Raw genomic sequence first — 22,187 nt, 5'->3', positions numbered from 1 at the left:
ACTTTTTAGATGGCAAGCATGTATAGATTTGTGAATTTTCTATATTTTTTATGTGGACGTACCCAAACATACCCAACTCCCAAAAAAAATCGTCATACTGGTGTACCATAACCATATACTAGTACCTGATTTGGCAAGTTAGATTTATATTTATGACTAAGGCTAGGTTGAATCCAGATTCTGACTTATCTAGGACAACAAACACCTGCTGAATGACTGTACACAAAACAGATCCACCGAAGGAAACATGAAATCCAAGAGAAAATTGCACCAACTCCCCATAAATGTCATGACAACCTTCAATTGTAAAAGCATGCTTTTAATAAGCAGCATGGCAAACTCCTGACATGAATCTGTAGGAAGCAAACCTGCAGAGAAATTGATCTCCTCCATCTTTATCAGAAATAAACGTTATAGATATTGAAGTGATTGATATAGCAGTTTCACTGGGTTAAAAGATGCCAGAAGAAGCAATATACTCTCCGAACACTGCAAACAGCCAGGTTCCCAAAATATAATGGCAAAAACTTTACATGACCACCCATGGGTCACCAAAAAAGATGAGCATTCAACAGCATCATATTATTTCATAAGCGACAATCAAGTCAATATATATAAAGTGTTAACATCTTGGGAATGTCCAGAACATTCTTGCATTGAGAGGGCATCGAGAAATTTTTATCAGAAGCCAACTTTCCAATAATACAAAAACCTAGATCATAAGAACCTTAAAAAAACATTAAAGGAAAGAATCTCACGTCGTCAAGATGATCTCAAGCGCGTAATGAGTTCATCCTGCAAATACAATAGTACAAGCATCACATTCATTTACCTCAAGTATATAAAATGCAAGTTTTAAAAGCCAGACAATAGATAAATATCATCAGAGTAAATTTCTATGAAGAAAAAAGGGAACAAACCACAAGGTATATTAATAGATCATAAGGCTTGTTTCTCCCACCTTTTTCCCTTTTATTGGTAAACCCTTTTCTTTCAGAAGAGACCGAAGTTTTTCCACCGTAAAACTTTGAAGGTCCTTTTCTGACAACCTGCTCGAACCTCCCTCTGCAAAAGTGCATGTCAATGATTGTCAATTTGTCTACTGACTGTATTAGTGAAACAGGAGTCTCCTATGTAAAGATATACTAAATACATAATTACTACCTATAACAATAATAAACTGAAAAGTGCAGAAATGGGAAATAATGCACTGCAATAAATTCCAGGGCATTATCTCACGCTGTTTTCCTTGTAAGAAAGCTCAAACATAATTTGCAGCTTAGAAGTTTAGCCACGAAGAGATATTTCTGTTTGTATGGACCATTCAGTAATTTGGTGTAAAGCTTTCAACAAGTGGTGTCATAAAGACTGAGAAGGAAGCTGGATAGAATTTGATGCAAACACCCATTGAAGTCCTCAAAAATTATTGCCGTTGTACTCAAAAAACATCTCAACAGAACCTCTACTATAGGCTGACTGATTGCTCAAGAAGTAGAAAGAAAAATTAAACAATATATAATCAAAAGAAAAAGGTTATTAGGAAATAATATACTAAACATGCTTGTTGAAAATAAAGTTTTGGCATAAAATAGAAAAAGCTACCAGACCAGAAACACAAACACACCAAGACAACTACTCCGTTCTGAGCAAATAGTGTGAGAGAATTCTCAACTGCTTACGAAATTACAGCTTGTCCAAAACTATATTAATGCATCATTCAGTGATTTCTAAGAGAGACGAACCCAGTAATACATATATATGATTCCTCAAGGGCAGACGGACAGTGCTCTTGGTGAGGTAACCTCGAGCATAGGCATCCACCAAAGTCTGTTATCTCTTTAACAGATATTACTTGGGTTAAATACTAGAGGTTACATTAGTCAGGTAATCATCCCAACCCGTACTGTCACATTCCAAGCTTTGAAGAAAACGGGAGCCTACACTGTTACTTTACACGCATGAGCTTTCCAGAGAAATTTAACATTTATGGTTCATCAGATTTACTGCTTGTGATGATGTCACCAAATAATGTTGAAGACTGGTTTACTAAAAGATACCCAATTAGTCCCCAATAGGTCTGATAACAGAAATCACAGTGTTATCAAACAATTTGTATGAGACAGTAAGCAATCTTTAATATTTGAATTTCCAGAATATATCGGAGTCTTAAAATCACCAATTTTATACATCCAGTATGACCATGATCAAACAATATCAAACTTTTGCATCAACGATACTTACACTTGGTCATCCTACCCTATGCAAAACATGGGATATAGGACAGGCATGACAAGTGGAGGAAAACGGTGATAGGACACCTCGCTAGGTAGGCCGCCTCATTGATGGCATGGGCCACATGAGGTCAAGGGGGTTAAGCCACCCTTGAGCCTCTATCTAGGATAGAGGGTTTCTTGGGCACTACACTTGGTCATCCTACCCTATGTCTATTCTAGACTGAGTTCTTTTAAAACCGAATCTATGTTTTACTCAAATAAGTGAATATGCTTAGGATTTGATATAATCCTGTATTTTATAATATTATATCTTCTAACTTGTCTACAGGGCTTCATTGTTCATTCAGAATACCAGGTATTTCTACATCTCATTCTAGTCTATTTAGGGCATAAATTAGGTATCCATTTGTTGGACATTACATTGTTATATGGAGATTGGGGTTTAACTTTTAATACTTATAAGTTATAAGTTTAGATGTTATTTAACATTTTACTTTCTTAATGATTATTAATATTATTGTAGGACCTAAACTAGGATTACTTTCATTCATTTATTACATTTGATAATTTGTATAAAGTGAAAACTAAATTACCTTCTTAGACCTAAACTGAAATTGTTATTTTAGAGCCTAAATTAGGGAGATTCTAAGAGGGTACATTACAAGTGGTATCAGAGCATTTTCTTGCCAATCTAAGGATAAATAGTTAATGCAACTTAGTCAACAAGCATTTAGGGCTCTAGTAAGGGAAAAAAGGAAGGCTACCCACCAAAACAACACCAAGGACTCACAAATGGAGTATGAATTGAAAGGTTACATGGAAAGAAACGAACAAACAACCAAAGCATTACTTCAATGCCCTTCAAAACATAAACAATACTCTTAACCAAAGGCATGAGAGAGAAGATACCCACAACCAATCCGAGAACAACCATGAAACTACAACAAGGTCAAAATCAAGCACAAATGGACCTCCCTTCTTAACTAGGGACAGACCACCAAGGGAAAACAGGGAAAATCACAATCCTAATATGAGGGAGCTTGTTATAGAGTATGCAGGATTTGACCCCGAAGTCAAATCAAGCATCCCTTTTGCAGCCTATTGTGAGGCAGCAACAAAGAATATTCCCAAAAGAGGAAATAACCTAGCAAATCAGGACCTACAGCATAGATTAGGAAAACTAAGCATCCCTAGTTTTGATGGGGCAAAAAAAATCTCAGCCCGTGCTTGGATTCAAAAATTAGAAAACATATTTGACCCTTAGCCCCATGTTAGAAGAAGAGACCATCACATTTGCCATACTACACCTAGGAGTCGCCCATGACTGGTAACACCATGGATTGATCACTCAAGATCATAAGAACATGAAAACTTATGATGCATTTAAGAAAAGATTAATAGAAAGATTCGAACAAAAGCATTCCCAAAGGCACTTTAGGGAGCTAACGAGGATAAGACAAAGGGGATCACTTGAAGAGTACATGGCAAAATTTCAAAGGCAAGCAATCATGGTACCGGTGATATCCGAAGATAGGCTTATCTACCTATTTGTGGAAGGATTATCGGACACCACTCGCAGATTGGTAAGTGCCTTGGATCCTACTACACTACAAGAAGCAATCTTGAAAGCCACCCGATTTTGATGCAGCAAAAACAAAAGGAAGGGATCACTCCAACAAGACATCATCAAAAAGATAAACATTTCCATGGGAAGGATGAGCAAAAGAAAACATTCCTTTCCTATAATGACCGGGAGGAACTAAGAAGGAAAGGTCTATGCTTTGATTGTAAAAAGAAATGGGAACGAGGGCACAAGTGTGGGCAACAGGAACGCTGAGAAGGAAAGCTATGTTTTCGATGCAAGGAAACATAGAAGCTAGGACACCAATGCACACAAAGAAACAAGAAAAGGAGTAACTTATGCTACAAGTGTGGAGAAAATTGGGAACTGGGCCATGCATGCGAAAAAAGGAGACAAGATCACCATATGGAAACTGAACCAAATGAAGAAGAGGAAACCCTAAGCAAAAAGATAAGATACAATGAAAATGAAGAGGAAGGTGATACTTTAGCACCCATCTCAAGAGCATCAAAACACCGCCCTTTTAGAACATGAGTAGTTAAAGGAAAAAAGGTGACAGCCCTTGTAGACAGTGGAGCTACACATAACTTTATAGATGAGGACTTAGCCACAAGATTGGGGTTGGAAGCACAAGACTTCAAGGGATTTAAGGTAACACTAGCTAATGGATTTACAGCTTCATGTACAAAGAAGGTTCCTCAACTTAACATCTCTATAGGAAAATACGAAATCAAGAATAAATTCTATATTACAAATATAATTTTGGGCATCCCTTGGTTAGATTCATTAGGAGATATCAACCTAAACTTAATCTTAGAAATAAGTTTTGAAAACAACAGGGAAAGGATTATGTTGCAAGGATTCTTTGATGGATCTCCTAGGGTAGTTTCAACAGAAAAGATGGGAAAAATTCTTAGCCATAACCAAGCAGAGTGGGTGGACCAATACTTAATCTTAGACCAGGCTACTCCCAAAGGAAAGGCAGTCCATGTGTGTGCGTGCATGCACATGCGTGTGTGTGGGTGTGTGTGCAAAAATTTAAATAAATATACAAAATTATAAATCTAAACACATTTAATAGTATGCTACTTCATCATTGATCAATGCCAAATGCCAACTGATAGTTCAAAATTTCAATAATATCATATTATGTCATATGCCATATAATACATATCAATTTATCATAGATTCAAATATGTCAAGGTTCACGATACAAATGAAAATCATTACAATTACAAAATTGACAATAAAAAATAATGATTGTCTTCTATCTTCATCAATCATCAAAAGGATCTAGATCAAGATCATCATCATTTGCTCCAAGTTCAAATTCAAAATCATTTGACCCCAAAGCAATGCCACTCCCACTCCCACTAGGTGCATCAATTGTGGGTATCTCATCATCATCATCCATAGTGACTCTAGCTAGATCATCAATAGTTGCATCCAAGTTGGTACACTTAGGGGTTACATCCCAATTCTTCATTGACCCTTCCTTGTATTGTTGTTCCTTACATGATAGAAGACACAAATTGGAATGAATATAAACCAAGTCTTCTACTCTTTTTGAAGCCAACCAATTACGCTTCGCTGAGTGGATAAAGGATTATGTACTCCAATTTCATTCAGCAACGGAAGAACTTGCAACCTGTTGAAATTAACGCGAAAACCAACAAAATTTAAAATGTAAAAAAGCTAAATAAATATAAGAATGTTAAATGCTAAAGTCTACAATACAAATGTTAAAAAATAAAAAATAAAAGTTAAAAAAACTTACTTGTGATAGAATCTTGATAGCAAGAGGTTAGAGGAACATATAATCGTGACCATGGAGGTACCACCATGTAGTACCATCCATTTTGGATTGGTAATTAATGGCACAAGGACTATGACTTCTTCCTAAGATAAACAAACCAAAATCTTTCCTAACACTTTCCACCACTTCAAGATCCGTGAAGAATCTAGCAAATGCCCGCTTATACCCAGTAGCAAACTCAAAATCTCTATATGGTTTAGTTCTCCCTAGCAAAGAGAGTACTTCATTGCTATGGTACATGGGAGATAATGCATGTGCAAGGAGATGCAATGGCATGGCCATCTTGTTGCAACAATGAAGAATGATTTTTTACACCCTTTTAAAAAATACTTCTTTGGGATCATTCTCTTTTTTTGCTATTACGACTTTGATTTTTTCAATCATGGTGTCCATGCCATCATAGACTTCCCTCAAACATGTTGCATTTGTATCAGTATACCTAATCATACTCATGATAGGCTCGGTGAAATTCAATACATATTCCTCACAATCCCACCAAACTCATCCAAGATCAATGACATAACCTTTTCGGTCCTTTCTGAATTTGATTGTTTCCAAACACCCCATTGGTTACTAATAACTATGGCACTCAATGCTTGTTTGACCTTCAAAAGTCGTCTCATCACTATTGTATGTGATGCAACTCGAGTCTCAGCGACTGAGGTTCATGTAAAAAATATGTCAATAACACATTAAAAAATATAAAATTAAATTAAATAGAAAAATTTGTCACAAACATTTGGATCTCCTCACCCTCCTGGTATATTTCCTTCACCCACTCTATTTGAGAGCCAATTGCTTGCATCACCAAGTTGAGGGAGTGTACGGTGCCTGGTGTCCAAAAAATGTGCAACCATCTTTACTCAACCAAAGCACCTGCAGCCCTACAAACCTTTGCATTGTTTGTAATGACTTGGACAACATTTTCATATCCCACCATATCTATGGAATCAAAGAGGATTCTGGAAATGAACTCTACATCTTTGAGTTGCCCCTCACAATCAACTGCCCTCAAAAACATTGCCCCTTTGAGGAACACAACAATAACATTTTATTAATAGACGGTTTTTGCAATCTTTCCATCCATCAGAAACAATAGAAACACCTGATTCAACCCAAGAATCTCTAATCAGTTTTAGTGATGTCTCTACAAAATTCTCCTCTCTTACCAATAAGGTGGTGCGCACCTTTTCATACCCAAGACTAGTCAAACAAGAAGGTGCATTATTGATTGCTGTCATCATCTCTCGCCAATATGGTGATCTTACCAAGTTGAAAGGAATACCATTGGCATAGAGGCAACGTGCAATTTTTTGCTCTGCAATATCTCTTATTTCCATTTTAAATGCTTTGTCCAATGGGCCTCTTTTGCGAGGAAGAATGGGATTTTCTACTTCATCTTGCATAGCGGGTATCTCCAAGAAAGGATGATGGGAGGCCTTTTTCTAGTAGTATATGATCTTTAGGTAAATTCATTGGTGTTTTTCTTGCAAATGGATTAGCTCTTAGTTTTTCTCCTGCTATAGCTTGATCAGTGTCTTCTTGTTCTCTAATGAATCCTACTATTTGTGTTGCAGACAACCCATGTTGATATGGCCCTACACACATGTTAATCCCTTTCCCAGCAAGGCCACAAAAATGACGTCTCACTCGATAATACGAGCACCTATAATTGGTTTTACAAAAATTACAATTCCATTCATATCCCCTACCTCTTGGAAGTTGTTAAGCATTGTAGTATAATTCTATGAAGGAGATCCTCTATCAACTTTAAATTTTTGGTTTTGAGTCTTGTAACCCCCACCCACAAAACTTGAACTTGCTGCCATTTTGTTTTTTTGCTATTATGAGAAATTAAACATTTTTAAATTAGAAAAAAAAAATTAAAAATGCAAGATTACACAATGTAAAAGCTAATGGAAATATGAAAAAACATTATAAAAAATATTAGAACTTGTTTATCTTTTTCTTTAAAAAAATTATTAAAAAAAAAAAACTTGAAAATTTCATTAAAAAATCAAAGAATAGGGTTAAATGCTTACCTTAGATGCTTGAATCTCCTTTGTGCAAGCTCTCCTTTGTCAAGCACTCCACGAACGATCTCCTTCAAAAATAATCAACTGCCCTTCAAAATGCCAAAATGAAAGCAAGAGAGAATGAATGAGCAAATGAGATTGTTTAAAGTTTAAAATCTATTAAAGGGGGGTGGATTAGGGATTTTTAATTTAAAAAAACAAAAAAACAAAATGTTTTTTCTTGTTTTAAAGTCACTTAAAAGTTAATTAGCCCGGTAGCACAACTGGGTTCGCCCGGGTGCAGCGCAAGGGCCTCGAGTTCTCTGTGGGTTTGCATACACCGGCCCACAGAGAACCCAGGGCCCCTGGGGCACACCCGGTGCAAACCTAGGTGCAGACCCAAACCTGAAAAAATCCAGTTCGGGCATGCACAACTGAAGACACGAACCTGGTATCTCCAAATATTTAGTTTCCTTATGCTCTCTAACTATCGGATATTGCTTAGAAGTTTGTTGGAATGATGTGTTGTCATTGATGTCAACATATTCCTGTGTGTTCCAATGTTGCGGTCAGATTGGATGAGTTGTCTTGATCAGTGTGTTGCGGATTAAAGGGTTTTGAGATAACCATCTCTAGTTGATTCAGCAGAAGTTTTTGTGGTCCGCATGGTGATTTGATCGAGTTATGAGTGTTGGTGTTGGAAATAAGCCAAACCCGGATTGACGGTGGACTAGTCCAAGAGGGGCCAGTAGCTCAATGGTAGAGCACTCCAGCAGAGTATGGAAGGTCCTAGGTTCGAGTCCTAGCTGGTGCATGTCTCAACATGGTATCACAGCCAGGTCCAAGCTAGGAGCCCCAGGCACACGAGAGGTGTGGCCTAAGGGGGGGTGTTGGTGTTGGAAATAAGCCACACCCGAACCGACGATGGACTGGTCCAAGAGGGGCCAGTAGCTCAGTGGTAGAGCACTCCAATAGCGTATGGAAGGTCCTAGGTTCGAGTCCTAGCTGGTCCATGTCTCAACAATGAGATATGGTATTGAGGTTGGTTTTCAATTGTCTGTGTTGATCAGTGCTCTGGATGGTGCTCCACATTGCTCCGGAATTGCAATATCTTAGTTCGCGGATTTGGCAGAGTGTTTGAGACGTTCAAATGTGTCCTCAATTAAGATTGTTCGTGATTTGGAAGTCCACAAGTGAATTTTTCAGTTTGACAGTCAATTTAGTTGGTGTTCTTGAGGTTCGATATAATGATGATAAAGATTCTAGTAAGTGCTGATGTTGCGACTATTGCTGTGGTAATTCATGATGCTTATCGATGGTCCACATTGATTGTTGTGCGCATTAGTGATGATCTTCTTGATCCAATGGTGTTCATGTTCATGTTATGCGACATTCTTGATTGTAGCGTGTTGCGGATGTTCGAGGCATTATTGTTGAAGGTGTTGCATGCTCAAGGTGTTGATTTGGGTCCAAACTGTGTCTTAGTTGACATTAAAATGGTCCGCATGTGTTGTTGTAGCGTGTGAGGTTATATGTTTTGTAATTTGTGTTATGGGTTGAACCAACCTTGAAATATAGGTTGATGATTTGTATAAATATATGTAATAGTCATGTTGCAAATGTATCTATGCGATATCTGTGTGTGCGAACAATGATTTGATCTTTCAATAGCAGAAGAGAAGTGCGAAGAAGTGTGAATGAGCTTGACCGGAACTGTAACCAGGCATGAGAAGATGCTATTTTATCAATCCATGATCCTCTAGATGTAATCCAAATGTTTTTGTAAGGCAATGAGCCTTCCCAAGGGTTGTAGCCCTTCTTGTTATGTGATTTGAGCAATGAGCTCTAGGCAGTGTGCTTGAGCATGTGCATTCCCCATTGTAATATTTCATTTACTCCTAACAAGATATCATCTCATTGTGGGTAGGTTCCCAGTTTTTCCCTTAATCGGGTTTTCCACGTCAAAAAACTTGGTGTTATGTGTGTTATTGATGTGGTGTTAATTTGTGCTTTCATTGCTAATTATCAGATCTGAATTTAAGTTTGAGTTGTGTAGAGTTTGTGAGCAAACGGATTCACCCCACCCCCCCTCTCAGTTTGCTGCATTGTTGCCAACACTAACATCTTGATGGATCACAGAGTGTGATCTAAAACATTGATGTAAAAAAAATCATGCAATCAAATTTAGAAGCAGCAACAATAAAGTCTCATAGATTGTGGAAATCTACTAACATTAATAGCCACTATGTTCTATCATGTCCTATTCCCAAATGAAAACAATTAATAATATTATTTAAGTTGGGCCTGATAATTTCTAATTTTAAGCACAAATTAATAATATTATTGTAATTAAAATAAAAATGATTTCGAATACTAGTATTAAAATAAAAATAAAAGTCTTTTTATAAACTAACATTAAAATAAAAAAGCATTTTTAAATGCTAAATAACATAAATAAAAGCATTTGGGTTGGGGGCCTAGCTTGATTGGCGAGAGCTTCCTGTGGCAGGCATGAGGTCACCAGGTTTAATCTCTACCTGCCCACATGGTACAAGAGGGTTTGTCGCACCATTGTCATAGATCACATTAAAAAGTTTACCTGAACATTGTAGGTCATGGGGGGCCGGGATTTACTTGATTCCTACAATCTAAAATAAATAAATAAATAAAAATAAAAGAATTTTAAAATACCTTTGCAAATTTGGTCTCAAGGGCCCAATTTTTAGCAATATAAAAGAATGCACCTATCTTCATTTGAAAATAATTCATTCAAGTCATCTTTTGCATCCTATATTCAGATTTGAGTAATTTGTTCAATCTAAGAGATGCAAGAGCATTTGGGTCCACAATCAATCCTGTATCAACCAAAAACATTTTCTTTGCTTGTTTGTTTTCTATATTTCTTCTTTGTTTTTTCTTGCACTAGCTAGTGATCAATTTTCCAAAAATTCCAACTGATTCACAACCAAGTGATGATTTACCTTGAAGAACGGTCAAATGGGTGCTCACATTCCAAATTTGGTGAAGATCTAAGCAAAATAAAACAAATTATTCAAATGTAATTTTTGCCTACTACAAGACGTTGCAAAACTTTTGCTTACTACAGGATATATCTTGTCTACCCTCAAATTTCCACATTTGTCCTTCACTTCCTGATTTTTTTGCCAGGATATCAGAAGAAGCCAAAAACCAACAAAAAGACGGTTATAATGGCATAGGAAGTGGATCAAGGATGCCAATAAGTGTTTGACACATGTCCTAACATACTAGAGTGAGGTGGTTGTGGAAAATCCTTCACGCTTGTTGTCTAAGTGGATTCCTAAACATTTTTTAAGCAGTCTTGGAGAATGTAACTAGAGAATATTAGAATATTTAATTGTTATTTTTAGTTGTGTTTATTAATGATCGTTTAGTTATATTTTTAGAGAGTTCTTTAGTAGTTGATTGTTATATTTTTAGAGTCTTCGTGATAGAACTAGGAGTTTCAATTTTTAGAGTTTGTTTGAGTCAATTTAACTTTTGTGAACGGTTAGTCCCAATTTGGACAACCGCCTTGTAATTGCCTATAAAAGGCATGTTATTCTTTCAACAAAGCATGCTGATTTTTTTTTACGGTATCATAGCCAGTGACAAGCCATTAAAAAAAAATTGTGCCCTAGCTACCTAGAATTTATTTCCAAAAAAAAAATTAGATGGAGCAAAAGTTTTCAAAGGAGTTTTTTGGGAAATGTTTGCTGCATCACATTTCAAATCGCAGGTTTGTGCAATGACAAATCGCAGATTTGTGCAAAGACAAATCGTGCGGATTTGCAAGGCTTTCTTTGGTTCTTAGGTCACAAGGTTTTCCAGATCTATTTGTATAGTAGATGTTTTCTTTTCATGGTCGTGACTAGTATTATTCCCAACGACCTCGCACGTTTTTCCTAATTTTTGGGTGCTGTAACTATTTTTTTGAGTTTTGTGACTACAGCTTCATAGTGGTGCGATTTTTTTCCGAATATGCGATTTTTTCGAGGGCACGATTTATTTGCCCTTGTTTTTCTACCTGCACGCAAACTTCTACGGCGACATTTTTGCTTCACATAGTGTCACGATTTTGTGGGCAATTTTCAACATTTTTTTATCCGTGCTATGATCTATGGGTCGACGAGGGTTTTTCAAGGCTCGTGTTTCCTGCTCGAAATCAGTGTTACAGAAGTTGAGATCTGGGCGACGAGGGATTTTTACCCTATTTTGATATTTTGGGCACTAATTTTCATGGTTTTGTTCTCTACAATTTTTGCGTGCGATTTTGTCACTCGCAGTTAGGGTTTGTGACAACAGCTCCAATTTTGCAACACGGTTTTTTTGGGGGTTCCTTCAATACAACCTAGGTTTTCAAAAAAAAATTGGGTTTTCAGAAATCCGTGCATTGAGTTTTGTGCCAAGGTTTTGCACCTATTTTTAGCCTCTCAAGATTTGTGCCAACCACTTGCTGAAGGTTTTTTTTGAAGTTGGAGTTTGACTCATTTTTCATGCATAAGAAAACGGAAGGGATGGAGTCGTTAACCAACATCATGTTGGAAGGTAGTCAACGCTTGAACGACAAGAACTACAATACCTAGAAGCAACGGATGTTTTCTGTTTTTGAGTACCAATGCCTTGACCAAATTGTTCTGGGTAAAGACACTTGTCCTGCAACGATGGGCAATGACCAGACCAAATCTAATGAGTGTAACCGAGAAGTGATTATGTTGCTGAAGTTATCAGTTGTCGATGATATGCTTCTAGAAGTGCCATTAGGCAAGAAAGCTAATGAGATTTGGGATCACTTGACGAATCTTCATGAGACGTCCGAGAAGAGCGGAGTGCTCTTTTTGAAAAACATGTTCTCAATTATGATGAATGAGAAGATGTCACTACAAGAACATCTTACGAAAATCAAGGATATTCGTGACCAGTTGGAGGTTATTGGTCGCAAGATGGAGGAAGAAGATATGGTCGTGATCACACTAAAGAGCCTACCCAAATCCTATAATCACTTTAATGAGACGCTCAACATTACCTCCACTAATGTTGACTTGAAGTTTGATGAGTTGTGAAATAAGCTAATGCAGCAATCCAGGTGGAGACAGCAATTTGGTATCAACGTTGACATGGCCAATGTGAAACAGGCGTTTACTGCCAAGGACAAAGGCAAAGGCAAGTCAAACCAGCAAAAAGGATAGCAAAACCCTAAGGAGGGGGTCAAGAAGAAAATCACTCGTCACTATTGAAGTGGACCTAGACATATCCAAAGGTTCTGCAGAAAGAGGTTCACTGATCAGAAGTCCAACCAGGGAGGGTCTCAAAAGCAAGAGCAGACTCATGTCGCAGAGCGTTCTAAAAAGAAAAAGGAATCGGCCTTCTATGCTTTTTGATAAGCAGTTTTTGTCATCGGTTGGGTAGTTGATAGAATGACAATTAAGAGAGGGTATTAGAATATTTAATTGTTATTTTTAGTTGCGTTTATTAATGGTCATTTACTTATATTTTTAGAGAGTTCTTTTGTAGTTGGTTAAATTTTTACAATCTTCATGATAGAATGGGGAATTTCTATTTTTATAGTTTGTTTTAGAGTCGGTTTAACTTCTATGAATGGTTAGTCACAATTTGGACAACCATCTTGTAATTGCCTATAAAACGCCTATTATTCTTTCAATAAAGCACGCTAATTTTTGTTTCAGAGAAAATTACTGGAAGGTTGAGACAGATGCCTGGTTTGAATGTTATAAGACTTGAGAACAAAGGCATGTTAGAATGCTAACCTGTAATTTCATTGTATCATCCTTTTAATCCTGCTGTAACAAGTTTATTACATGTTAATAAGAAAATACTTCAACAATTTTGCTCCCCAGATCAGTAGTTTGTCAAAACCCCTAGACCTTAACTTGCATTACTAAGGCATCCAAGGAGGAAACCCTTGGCGTGTTCACGGTTTGAGAGAACGAAAAAATCCTTGCTTCCAATCTTGGGTGATTCCATCTGGGAATCACAATTGTGCTCATTTGTGGGGGATTTGGAGAGATTTTCAGTTTGACTACAAGATCTCCCTCTTGATCAAATACTTCTTCACATGATCGGTGATTTGTTAAGGATAGTTGTCTTAAACAAATCAAAAACAGCATCAATTCCTTGATGAAGAGACAGCATACAGTTTGGTGGAGACACCACTATTGGAAGGGTGGTGATTGTGGTAAAAGATATGAGTCTTCATCCCCTCTTGAGGGATATATAAGGCAAATCCTCACTTCAAGAAAGGGGAATCAGGGAAGAGATTCGGAGATCTGAATTGAATACAGGAAGGATCAATCAAATGAATGGGAAGTAGCATTTGATCTGAAATCAGAACTTAAGCCCATAAAAAGAAGTGTCTGATTTTACATAAGCAGCCTAAATTTATTAACACCGAATGATATGATCAGTTAATTGGAAATCAGATAAAATAGAAAATAAAAGTAGAAATCTGAGTTGGTGGTTATCAACCTTGAATTTGTAAGTTGTGTTTGGTATGAATCAAAAGGGAATGGAATGATAAAGAGGAAAATAGAGAGAATAAGAAATCTGAACAGCAAAGAAATTGAGGAATAAGCGATCTATTGGAAATATATATCAAATCAGATCAGAATTCATATATAATCTGCATTCAAGGAGAGCAGCCATTTGATTTAAGCAAAGTATAAAATATGAAAATGTGGTTAAGTCTATTGTCTATTATATCTCTTATGAATCTTTGATTTATTTATTAATTTGAATTGTCAATCTATCTAAATTCTCAGGATTAATAAATTAACTAATTTATCATCCTACAAACAATCATACATGAGATTAGTGAGGAAACATGTTAGGGAGATACAGTAGGCCGGGCTAAAGGTCCTGCCACTTGTGGGCCAAGGGGTTGAATCTTCTTGGTTGGATGTTCCACACCCTTGGGCTTAGTTGTGGCGAATAGTCTCCCGACACCCTATTGTGATTTCCCCTCAAATCCCGTGGCCTTATAAATGGCCTTATAAATGTAATATCTTTTGTTTGTATGCATAACCAAACCTCATTTTGGGCAGAGATGAGGCCAAGGATGTATATTACCTGTCCAAGGTGTGTGCAGGGTTCCAGGAAGGAGATGGCACGTGCATGCATGATGGTTTTATGACTATTGCAGTCCCAGTGGGGCAGATTGACTGTTACAGTCAAGAGAAGAGCTTTGTTGGGAGTGACAGAGCATGTTAAAGGCCAGGAGGGCTTAGGGGAGTGTTGGAGGGTGTGTTTACAACCTCTTCCAGGAGTTGGAGCAAGTGGAGTGCCCAAGGTAGGGCTTAAAACCAGTGGGTTTCCAAAGATAGTAACAGACTGTCATAGTGTGACAGAATGACAGTCACAGAAAAATGTGGCCTGATGCGGGGGAAATATCTCGGAATTGAACCGTTGGATTTGTCTAAATTTTTAGTATTTTGTTCTAAATCAAGTTATTCAGAATCTCACCGAAGCGATTGAGAAGTTTAGAACCGGAGAAAAAGTTATATATCTCTGTGTATGGGTATATCTAAGAGGACAGCAAGAAGGTAACTTTGGTTTTATTTAATCAAAGTGTTAAATATTTTTGTCTTGAGAACCTAGTTTGGAGTCTAGTGAATTGTAAGACTTCCAAATGCAATGTGGAAGAATATACCTTGGGTTTAGGGTATTGAGGAGGCTTAAGATTCAAGCATTGATCCTAGAGTAGGGTCCAAAGGTGTGAGTAGGTTACAAAACCTTGAGAGTTCTGTCTTAGTCATATTGATGAGAGGATCAATCATGATCAATGGGAGTTGGAATGGGAAGTTGGTTTCACCTAGCATGTAGAAGGATCCTCTGGAGTGTCAGCTTGAGTGACTGAACCCTTGAGAGGTCTAGAGTAGGGGATCCTCTGGAGTGTCACCTTGAGTGACTTTCTAATCAACTTTATTACATTAATCCTAAGTTACCGATACTTCAGGTTTTGCCCCCAAATCCGGATACGATACGTATCGGATTCGGATTCGCCCCGAAATCCCTGTGGATTCGGACAGGGTACTGATTTTTGCCTCTGAAACGCATCCGTTTTTGGAGTCACGATTCCAGACGCATCCGGTGTAGATGTGGCGATTCCATAGGGTTTTTTTGACGAATCCGCATCGGTCACAAATTTCGAGGGTTTTTTCATGGGTCGAATCATGTCTTTTTCACGTTTTAAACCCAAAAGCAAAGCTAAAAGTTAAAAAACCGCGAAACCATTCCACGCGAAACAGTGAAAGGAAAACCGAAAAATGCAGGTGAGAGAGGAGGCGCGACGACAGAGGTGAGAGGAGGCGCTAGGGCAGGAGGCGCGACGGAGGCGCGACGCCGCAGAGGCGACGAAGGCGCGACGCCGCAGAGGCACAGAGGCGCAACGGAGGCACGACGCCACAGAGGCGCGACGAAGGCACGACGACGGCACAGAGAGGCGAGACGGGAGGTGCCAGGCAGGAGGGCGCGGCCGACGACCAGCGCCCATTCTTTCCGACGCATCCTCCATTTTTTCGAGCTTCCCTGTTGCAGGTTTTAAATTTTAAATTTTATTAAAGTTTGTTAAAATAATTATCATAGTTTGTTAAATAATTAAATTTTATTATAGTTTTAAAAAAAATTTATTAGTTTGTTTATTGTTAAATTTTATTATAGTTTATTTAATAGTTTATATAAAATTAAATTTAATAATTTATTTAAAATGAAAGTAATTAAATTTTAAATTTTAATTACACAATTTATTATAGACTATAGTTTGTTTAATAGTCAGTTAAATTGTTTGTTAGAATCTATTGTTTACTATTAATTTATTAAATATTAATAATTATTTTTTAATTTGTTGTAGAAATCATAATGGCAACGACTACTAGCTCTACTCCTCAACGGGCTTTCAAAACTGACCCAAATTCACCTTTATGGAAATATGTCAAAATAATAGACCAAGTAAAAGGTGGTGGAACATTTTTATGGATATGCAACTTCTGTAGTACGAAAAAAACTAGCTCCTACAGTCGTGTCAAAGCCCATTTTTGTGCCATTCCTCAACAAGGAATCAAACCATGTCTAGGAAAGGATGGAAATGGGATGTCACCTCAAGAAATAGCAGGATATATTAGAGAGCAAGAGGAAGCAAATGCAAGAGTTGGTCGTGCCTCAAACCATCCTTTGTTGACAGGAAGAGGAAGTAAATCAAAGAGGCCCCCTACTTCTCCATCTTATAGCGATTTTCTTGATATCGTGGTAGAGAGCCACCCATTCTTGGACCCAATTAGTGAAGAACCTGTTATTGTGAAGAGAAGCAGGGGACCATTAGAGAGAGCATTTAAGAATGATGCTAGAGAGATTGCAGATCAATCCGTTGGAAGATGTCTATATGCAAACGGTTTGTCATTTAATGTGGTACGATCACCATATTGGCAGGATATGTTGAGAAAGGTAAATGAGGCTCCACAAGGGTACACAGGGCCAGGTTATGAGAAGGTGCGTAGCACCTTACTAGCAAAGGAGGTAAAAAACATAAACAATGCATTGGCTCCCATTAGAAATTCATGGAAACAAACAGGGGTGTCCATCATTTCAGATGGATGGAAGGATACCAAAAATCGGCCATTAATTAATGTAATTGCAGTGTGCCCTAAAGGGGCAATGTTTCTGAAAGCTGTGGATTGTGAGGGACAGGTGAAGGATGCACAATTTATTGCTAACATCCTTATACAATGCATTCAGGATGTGGGACCTCAAAATGTTGTCCAAGTAATAACGGACAATGCAAAGAATTGTAGAGCTGCAGGTATGTTGATTGAGACACGGTTTGAACACATATTTTGGACACCTTGTGCTATCCACTCTCTCAACCTCATGCTACAAAAGATAGGCAGGAAAATAGATTGGATCAAACAAATTTATGTTGAGGCTGAAGAGATCCAAATGTTCATCACAAACCATAACATGTCACAGGCCATTTTCAGATCATTTTCACAGTTGGAGTTGCTAAAGGTAATTGAAACACTTCAATTTTTAAAATCTACATTTCACTTTGATGGTCACTTAATTTTTCACTTAATTTTTATTTTTTTATCATGTCTTCTTTGTATTCTAATTTTTATTTTTTATTTTTGAATAGGTTGCCAAGACCCGATTTGCATCCAACACAATCGTCTTGAGGCGACTTGTGAAGGTGCGACAGCCACTTGCTAGCATGGTAATTAGTCAAAGTTGGTCCCTATGGAGGCAATCCAATACTGAAAGGGCAGCAAATGTAAAGCGCATAATCCTAGATGACACTTGGTGGGATCGAGTGGAATATCTTTTGAGTTTCACTGAGCCCACCATGAGTATGATCCGTTATACTAACATGGATCACCCATGTTTGGGAGAGGTATATGATGGCATTGACTCGATGATTGAGAAAATGAAAGCCATCATCAATGCAAAAGAGCAAGATCCCGAAGAAACTTTCTTCAAAGAGGTTCAATCAATTTGTGTTGAGCGGTGGAACAAAATGACCACCCCACTACATCTTCTTGCATTTGCATTGACTCCCAAATTTTATAGTGATGAAATGCTTGCTAAGCCATCAAGGGTACCACCATATAGAGATTCAGAAGTCAGTGAAGGGTGTAGGACAGCACTTACTAAACTCTTCCCAGATTCTGAAATGGAGGATTTAATGACAAGTGAGTTTGCTGATTTTGTAGCCTCCAATGGTCAAAGTGTTTCCGCTCTCCGTGACAAGTATAAAAAGGATTCTCATGCTTGGTGGTACCTCAATGGCCATACATCACCAAACCTTCAAACTCTTGCAATCAAAGTTTTATCGCAAGTAAGTTTCTTAATTTTTATTGCTCTCTAAATTTAGATTTTTTACTATTTTATAATTGTCACCCTCTCACTTTGTGTCAATTATTCAATAGGTTGCTAGTTCCTCTTCATCTGAGCGAAATTGGAGCACATACTCCTTTATCCACTCAGTGAAACGCAACCGACTGGCAGCAAGTAAGGCAGAAGAGCTCGTTTATGTGCATTCAAACTTGCGCCTTCTTACTCATAAACAAAATAAGTATAAGGATGGGAGCACAAAGTTTTGGGATGTAGATCCAGAGCGAACTGATTTGGATTTTTCAGCTGCCACACAATCTTTACTTTCTAGGGAGTCTGATAGCCAATGTGCTGCTAGTGCAAGTGGCAGTGAGACTGCATGTGGTTCCAGTACTCTACCTACATCATCTAATGTCAATGATGATGTTGATCTTGATCTTCCTAGTGACCCATATGATGCTATTGCTGATTATTAGTTGTGTTATTTTATTGTTGAACGGTTGAGCCAGTGAACAATGAATTCGATATCTATCATAACATTCAAAGTTTGACAAATGGATATTTCATATTAGATTAGACTTATAGTAAATTTGTAATTTTGTTATAGACTTATAGTTATATCAATATGAATCATATATGATAGTTCCAAGTTTTGTTTAGCATATGGATGATATGTGGGATTCTGAATTTAATTTTTGTTTCTACTTATTAGAGTGTATATATGTATATATTTATGATTTTTACATTTTTTTGTACGGACGTACCCATACGTACCCAGCCCCCCCCAAAAAAAATTGCCGTACCAGTGTACCGTACCCACGTACCCGTACCTGTGCTCGTACCCGTACCGACAACTTAGCATTAATCCATACTATAGTTGGAAGTGAAACTATAGTATGGATCCAAATGCATTTAGGTGATGTTGTTTATCATTTCATTGATGTTAATTGTTTATTTCCTTTAAGTTCAATAGCTTATGTGATTTAGTCATTAGATACTATTTGTAAAATTTGTAAATAAGATATATTGTTGGGATTGTTATTTTCGGGCAAAAATCTGGTATATCCCTAATGGGTACATTACAATTGGTATCAAAACCTTAATCCTGCCAGCCTGCAGGAAAAACCTACTTTAACTATCGTTCAATTAGGAATTGGCAAGGAAACATAATAGATAGATGCAAGAGTACAAGCTCAGACCACCCATTGAGTTAAATTGGTTGTGGGCCAGGGGGTCAGATTGACTTGGTTGGTTGTTTGGTGCTCTTGGGCTTACTTGTGGAGAATAGTCTCTCGACACCCTATTGTGCTTTCCCTCAAGTTTCTAATATGGTTGGTTACTAAAAACAAGCTATTATGTGCATGCTTTGTGTCTTATGTATTTACGTGTATTTATATACTTCATGCCTTACATGTATGCTTCATGCCTTGTGTGTATTTATGTGTAATGCGTCATGCCTTGTGTATATTGCTTTATGCCTTCATGTATTTATGTTTCATGCCTTACGTGTATTTATGTGTATTGCCTCATGCCTAACATGTTTTATGTGGGTGCTTCATGCCTTAGATATATTTATGCTTCATACCTTACATGTACACTTCATTTCTTACGTATATTATGTGTATTGCTTCATAACTTCCATGTCTTACATTGATGCTTAAAGTCTTGCGTGTATTTATGTAAATTGCTTCATCCCTTACATGTATTTATGCTTTATGCCATAGTTTTAGAACTTCGACTCGACGCAGACTTGGCAGCCCAAATTCAGACTCAGACTTGGACTCGAGACTTGGCACAAACACGACAAAAAACTTGGCTAGGACTCAACAAAAAAAAAGAAATGGTTTTACAAAAAAACAAAAAGAAATTAATGCATTTAAAGAAAATATAGAAGCCTAATTTGACTACCAATTTGTCATAATTCAAACATTACGCGTCATATGATCTTTAAACACTTAATATTTGAAATTTCATAATTCATACTCAATAACTAGTGGGGGTTTGGGATTGGAGACCCTAAAGGGTTTGAGAGGCAGCAATGATAAGCTGCATAAGGTGTTAGATATGAGAAAAACCCAGCAATAGAAGGGTTGTAATTTGAGTTTGAGCCATAATATGAGAAAATGGATGAGTATGAATTGCAGCAATGTTGAGAAAATTTCTTAACAATGTACAAACCTAGACATATATTTGTTAACAATGTTGAGAAATTATATATGGTATTCTAAACTTGTTTCTGTTTTTAGGCTGCAAATATATATCATACCCACATACTCATACCTGTACCAGTACCCAATTCCCATTCAGCAACTTAAGATGAAAGCAATGTCAAGAACAAATGCTCAAGCTACTAGCACATGGAAGACCTTATGTAATCTAAAATAAAATTCAACTCCTCAGCACTTGAAGTTAAAAATGACAATAACAAAGCCAAGCAAGGAAGGAGAAACTAGATTAAAACTATTGAGTAAAATATAGTTTCTCATCTACCACCTCATAGCAAAAATAGGAAAAACTGAAGACACATGATTCGTACACATTCCAAACAACAAAATAACAACAGATTCATTTATCTTCTAACAACCATAAAGTAATGCTGGTAATAGCATGGTGTGATCATTAAATCATGGTATTATGATTCTTGCCACCAAGGCTCAAACCCCTATCGGGGTGTTATTACTGAATGTTCCTGTTGTAGATGAGATCCTACATTTATGGCATCTCCAGTTCATAGCTCTGGTCAAAAGTGTTCATTCCCAATTTTTTTTAAAAGAGCACCCATTAAGTAATATAAATATAACTGAATAGATATCCATAAGAAACCATCCAAATGAACCAAAAGAACTCAGATTACAGATAGAAAGCAGGCAACCTTAAAGCTTTAATAGCAATGAAAATATATGTGATAATGACATACAGCACAGCACACTACTAAAAAACACTTCAAGTAAACTAGTCACAAATAGAACGGAAGGATGCCCAATTTATACTTTCTTTTCTCATTATTGTCTCCTAGATGACACTACAGGAAAAACACATAACTTACCCTTCTTTGAATTGACAGAGGCAGTACCTGAATTGGGTCTCTTTGCAGATGATTTATCATCAAGTGGTTTTTCTGCAGGCCTGAACTTTCACAAAGGAACATGTTAGCAGCAATTTCACATAATAGTAGTAAAAAAGAATGTATCAACTCAACCAATGAAATGCTTGTTATGATTTATATCACAAAAATTGAAATCTCATAAACATAATAGTTACACTTACACATCCACATTACAACATAGAAAACGCAAGAGATAAAGGGTTTAGAGATCCCATAATTAATCTAATTGAAATCTAATTGAAATCTAATTCAAAAGAGGTAAAGGTTTTAGAGATCCCATAATTAACCTAAGGACCATGAAAATAAAGGATGATGCTTTGATAGACAAATTCCATAATCAAGCTTTGCTTTGCCATACAGAAACAACAGCACAACACTGATTCAATCTTCTAGGGAAGAACGAAGGGTTTTCATATCATGAACATTCATTCAAATAACCAAGATTTGCGCTATTCAAGTGAAAATTCACAATCGAACTTGTGCCTAATGAAGTTCAGACTAACCATACACTGCAACTTACAATCAGCAAATTACAAATGGTATGAACGGGAATTCCATCAAGATATCATCACGATTC

At 37.1% G+C, this 22,187-nt stretch overlaps 2 protein-coding genes across 5 annotated transcripts in view; one reads left to right on the top strand and one right to left on the bottom strand.

Moving 5' to 3' along the window:
• Positions 1-561: 561 nt before the first annotated feature.
• Positions 562-22,187, bottom strand: part of LOC131066365 (uncharacterized) — a 74,855-nt gene continuing 53,229 nt past the window's right edge. Inside the window, exons 5-7 of one of the 4 annotated variants that reach the window (XM_058001108.2) lie at positions 21,551-21,630; positions 962-1,065; positions 562-795 (exon numbers count right to left, since the gene is read on the bottom strand). In XM_058001108.2, coding sequence (XP_057857091.1) covers positions 763-795; positions 962-1,065; positions 21,551-21,630 — 217 coding nt within the window. In that variant the 3' untranslated portion in view covers positions 562-762. The remainder of the gene's footprint in view (positions 796-961; positions 1,066-21,550; positions 21,631-22,187) is intronic. The other 3 variants (XM_058001109.1, XM_058001110.2, XM_058001111.2) reach the window with 3 other exon arrangements.
• Positions 18,310-19,452, top strand: LOC131873906 (uncharacterized). Its single transcript, XM_059216998.1, has 2 exons — positions 18,310-18,508; positions 18,600-19,452. Exons 1-2 carry the CDS (start codon positions 18,344-18,346, stop codon positions 18,978-18,980), a joined length of 546 nt encoding a protein of 181 aa, XP_059072981.1. The 5' UTR covers positions 18,310-18,343; the 3' UTR covers positions 18,981-19,452.

The sequence above is a fragment of the Cryptomeria japonica genome, chromosome 3 (assembly GCF_030272615.1).
Source record: "Cryptomeria japonica chromosome 3, Sugi_1.0, whole genome shotgun sequence".
NCBI classification, from domain to species: Eukaryota; Viridiplantae; Streptophyta; class Pinopsida; order Cupressales; family Cupressaceae; genus Cryptomeria; species Cryptomeria japonica.
This window is presented reverse-complemented; position numbering and strand designations above follow the sequence as displayed.

Coding starts and splice junctions, on each gene's coding strand:
- LOC131873906 (XM_059216998.1), top strand. CDS start 18,344: ATGGAGGATTTAATGACAAGTGAGTTTGCTGATTTTGTAGCCTCCAAT. Junction 18,509..18,599: donor CAATCAAAGTTTTATCGCAA/GTAAGTTTCTTA, acceptor ATTATTCAATAG/GTTGCTAGTTCCTCTTCATC.